A 4322-nucleotide genomic window follows, 5' to 3' on the forward strand; every position below is an offset into this window, starting at 1 on the left:
GAAAAGCATAAAAAACTGCGTGAAGTTAAGTGTTTCGAGCAGTCGGCAGCCTGAGAGTTTGGTTGACAGGGATTACTGAGTATGTGCAGTGATCCCTGTCAGCCAAACGCTCATTAATAATACAAACTTTGGCTATTTTTAATTTAGGTATCCAAATTAAAAATATCCAAATTAAAAAAAAAAAAAACTCACTGTTGTTTTGGAATAAATCACATTTTCTTCAGTTAAACACACACATGTCCATAAGCATGAGCCATCACAGCGCAGTTATCATTTAGAGGTTATTTTTTTAGACTGTGGCTGTCTATACTGTCATAGTTTGGTTTCTATTAGTGTAAACCAGAAATGCTTCAACCTGGTTGGCATTACCATAAGTAAAGACAGCACATCTTCTTCAGCAGGAATTGTTTGTTTATTCAGTAAAAATGTTTACAGGATCAAAAATGGTTGTGTGCTTTCTAATCGTCACATTAAGCCCGTCAGTGACAAACAGAAACTAAAAATGCTCTTAAGCATTTTTTAGGCCTCAGCCTCAAACATCTTCTTCCTCCCATCCATGCCGGATTTGTCTTCAATGTTTTTGCGCCAGTCGCCGACATCACGGAGCTCTTTGTCCTAAAACACAACCAAAAAAGAGAGCCAGGTTAGGTGCTTTAATTAAACAGTGTCAGAGAATAATCTCAGCCTCATACACCAAGTTAGAGTCTAAGATGACTCTAACTTAAATAGCAACGACATTAAATGTCGTTGCTATTTAATGAAATTTGATTAAATGTTGGTTAAGTGACAAAATGTTAGAAACCTAAAAAATATAGCATCAAATGATAAATGAACATTGATAAATATTACTGGCTGCTGCTTTTGAGACAACAACAAACACGTTTATAAAATATGCATCCAACCAGGTCCTCACCTCGTCCTTCACCTCCTTCTTGACCTGCTTCAGGTTGGCTCTCAGGTCCAGGTTAACTGTGTGTTTGGAGCCTAGCAGAGCTTTCAGCATGGCGTCTGCAGACATGCGTACTTTCTTCAGCACGGGCTTCTTAAACTTGCCCATCAGGTCCTGGACTTTAATCTTCAGGTCATCGATCTGGAAAAGCAGATTACAGAGACCATGATGAAAGTTCTTCAGCATGGAATTTGATCAAAAGCACTGGATATTCCAGTTTTATTTAATCATCAGAACATTAAAGTGTCGGCTGAAAAAAAGTAGAAGGTTGGCCATCTGGGCAGCGGTGCTGTGTTTTACATAATTTTATTCACACTCCCTAAATCTGACATGACATCCTTCTGCCCCATGGAAGACTTTACCATCAACCGATAAATGTTCAAACAAAGCACAGCCCGAGCTTCTGATGATGGACACACGGCAGGTTCCGCAGGGTTATATTCTACCTCTTTGTTGGCTTTGTTGACTTTCATGTCCAGGTCGTATCGCTCCTCATCGATCCCGTCGATCTTGCGGTGGATCTCCTTGCACAGATCCTGAGCACAGATGCAAAAGCCATTGTTACACATGCACTGCAACTATGAACTTTTCCAGACGTTACCCAACAGAGATGCATATTAGAACGCAAATGCTGGACGGACATGAAATGGTCATTAACGAGCCAGGTCGCTAGTCTGTGTGACATCCTCAGCGCAAGTGTTGGTGTTCTTTTGTGACGTGCCTGCAGCTCCTGCATGGTCCTGGGCATGGACACAGGAGGACAGGTCTCAGCTATGTACCTCCTCTTTGCCTCCTCTCGCTCTCTTTCTTCCTCCTCCAGTATACCTTTAGCGATGGATAGCATCAAACTCTTCAAAAAAAATAACGTACATGTCACATCGAGTGTACATGAAGATTGCAAATAGTTCCGATTGCAAAAGAGCTTTTACCTTGAGCTGATGCTTACGACTTGATGACACTTTTTTCCTAAAAGAAAATCAATCCGTTTGTCATAAGCAAACTTCAAAATTCAAAATCAGCTTAGATAAATCGCTTTTTTTTTTACTTCAAAATGTTTAAGAACTTTTTCAGACTTATGTAAAAACAAGACAGAAGTACTCACCCCGACATCTTGGTGTTTGTTTGGGTTCAAAACCCTGCAGAGAAACATCAGGGGAAACAAGAATGGTTAATTATTAGGAAATAACTGGGAAGTCACGGGCTAACAGAAAGATTGGGAAGGAAGGCAGGTTAAAGTGGGGTCAGACTGAGAAACAGTTCAAGAATGCTTCTATTGGAAAGAATAACTCCACTTAGGAGAAACACGACACCGACTTGAGGAAAAGCCTCTAGGCTAAATTAGGATCGGGATTTTGGGTCCTGTTGTCCCCCCCTGGGTTCCCTTGTCTGTCTTCTGGAAGATTATCAAGAAAAACCTGATACCTCCTCTGTTGGTGCAAACATCTCAGACATGACTAAGTCATGAAATGCCTTCTCTGAAAATAGAGACTGAGCAGAACAATCCAGATCAACAATCGCTGCACCCAGGCCGAGAGAAGGGAAATAAGGACCCTGCCATTTTTAACCAAGAAGAATCAAGAATCTTCCTTAGGTACTCAGTACTCATTACTCAACTAGCAATAAATGTTTAGCACAAATGTGGTCCACAATCTGCAGTTTCTCTGGGCCACATTCATCCCTGATTGATGGTACAGACTAAGGGTGAGTCCAACTGCCTTAACTTAGGTGCACCTTATATGGCATAGATGGCAAGATTGTTTGTGGCATTTGGACCACATGTGGTCCACACAATAATTGCAAAACCTTTCTTGCCCCCAGCTCATGATTTTTTTGGCTACAAACAGCACACACTACATTTGCTCTAAATAGTATCAGGCCTACATTGTGACTTTTGGTCCAGGTTGGACCAACAAGACATTCCTGCAAATGACAAAATTAACCCAGATTCAACCCAGAATACAGAATCATAGCGTCACTTTGCATAAATCTGCAGTTTGAACCTTTCTTCTTTTTTTAATCTCATCCAAGATTTCTAGCATTCAAAGTATTAAAACAGAATCCAATAAAAAGCTTAATATTTCTATAGAATAACACACACACACACACACCATCATCATCATCATCAGTTAAAAGATGCGGATCTCAAGATGGTCTCAAAGAAAAAGCAATAAATTTGAAGGCATCAAAATAACTTTAAACTCCCACCATTTCTCAACAACACTCAACTTTTTAGAACTCGCAAACTCCAAACATCAGAAATTTAATTTAATGAGAAGAAAAAAGTACTGGTGATACAAAAGGGAGAGCACATGTTTGAAGTGACTTTAAGCTTTTCTTTTGGGATAATGACACAACGTACCACAAAACAACCACTGAAGGATCACAGAGAGTTGAAAATGTAACGCATTTCTAATTACCCGCAAGGCAGAACACCATCGGTGCGCTTCTTCTGTGCAGCTGTCGCACTTTGGTTGGACTTGTGACAGCTACAGGTGCTGAAGCTCTCAAAGTGTTTACAGGTGACTCAGTCCCACTGAGTTACATAAAGAAGAGTTTTGTTCTTTCTACAAATACAAAACGGATGACATTTCACTGCGTTCAATTATGTTTTGGATGCTGATGTTTCCATGTATTGGAGCTTATCTGTATAAAACATGGAGTTGACTTCATTAGACCAGATAAATATGACACATGACCTCTGTGATGACACGGCGAGAAACACTGGGACTATCACTTTCCAAACGCGAGAGTCCATTTGCACCAGCACACCTCATCACACTGCACTTCACACCTGGAGCGCTGACAGCGTCACTCCCAAAACAAACCATACTGGCATTAAAAAGCTTCTCATCACCATCGTCATCATCATCATCCTGCAGTGACACTTTCTAATGAGCTCGTTTCTTCTCACCACGTCACAAGTTTAGCTTTAGCTTTTACCAAAACCTCAAAGAAGACATCCTCAAAAAAGATCCCTTCAATGAACTGCAACAGAACGAGATCTGTCCAAAAAGTAGTCTAAGAGATTTCTCACCTTTTGGCTGATGAGGAAAACAGAAGGGACCAACCGATTTGGGAAGCAGCCTCGTTCCTGGTGCTATAAGTTGGTATATATACTGCATTCCCAAAAGGCAAAGGGAACCCCATCTTTCTCTTTATGGAAGGCAACTTTTTCACTGACCAATGGGATCCAGCACCTGAAATATTATATCTGACCTCCCCCCCACACCCCCTGAGAATCTCCCCGCCCTATCTCATCATTATAAATAACCCCTTCTGCCCAGATTGCTTTGCTTATTGAATTATTCTCTTCCTACCCCCAAAAAGGAAGTCGCTCTTGTACTGAGTAGAAACGCAGAAGTTGCAAATCAAA

General features: G+C 40.9%; 1 protein-coding gene across 2 annotated transcripts; it reads right to left on the reverse strand.

Annotated features, from left to right (window-relative positions):
- Positions 1-206: 206 nt before the first annotated feature.
- LOC146384459 (troponin I, fast skeletal muscle-like) lies at positions 207-4080 on the reverse strand. 2 transcript variants are annotated; one of them, XM_084936418.1, is made up of 7 exons: positions 3367-3919; positions 2052-2085; positions 1879-1915; positions 1671-1799; positions 1396-1485; positions 914-1090; positions 207-615 (listed from the first exon to the last, which is right to left on the reverse strand). In XM_084936418.1, exons 2-7 carry the CDS (start codon positions 2057-2059, stop codon positions 520-522), a joined length of 537 nt encoding a protein of 178 aa, XP_084792544.1. In that variant the 5' UTR covers positions 2060-2085; positions 3367-3919; the 3' UTR covers positions 207-519. The 2 variants fall into 2 exon arrangements, with proteins under 2 accessions (XP_084792544.1, XP_084792543.1); XM_084936417.1 differs by lacking the exon at positions 3367-3919 and adding an exon at positions 3984-4080 and having other exon boundaries at positions 208-615.
- Between the last annotated feature and the right edge of the window lie 242 nt (positions 4081-4322).

This window comes from Perissodus microlepis, chromosome 7, assembly GCF_051167445.1.
Source record: "Perissodus microlepis isolate ML-2025 ecotype Zambia chromosome 7, ASM5116744v1, whole genome shotgun sequence".
Taxonomy (NCBI): Eukaryota; Metazoa; Chordata; class Actinopteri; order Cichliformes; family Cichlidae; genus Perissodus; species Perissodus microlepis.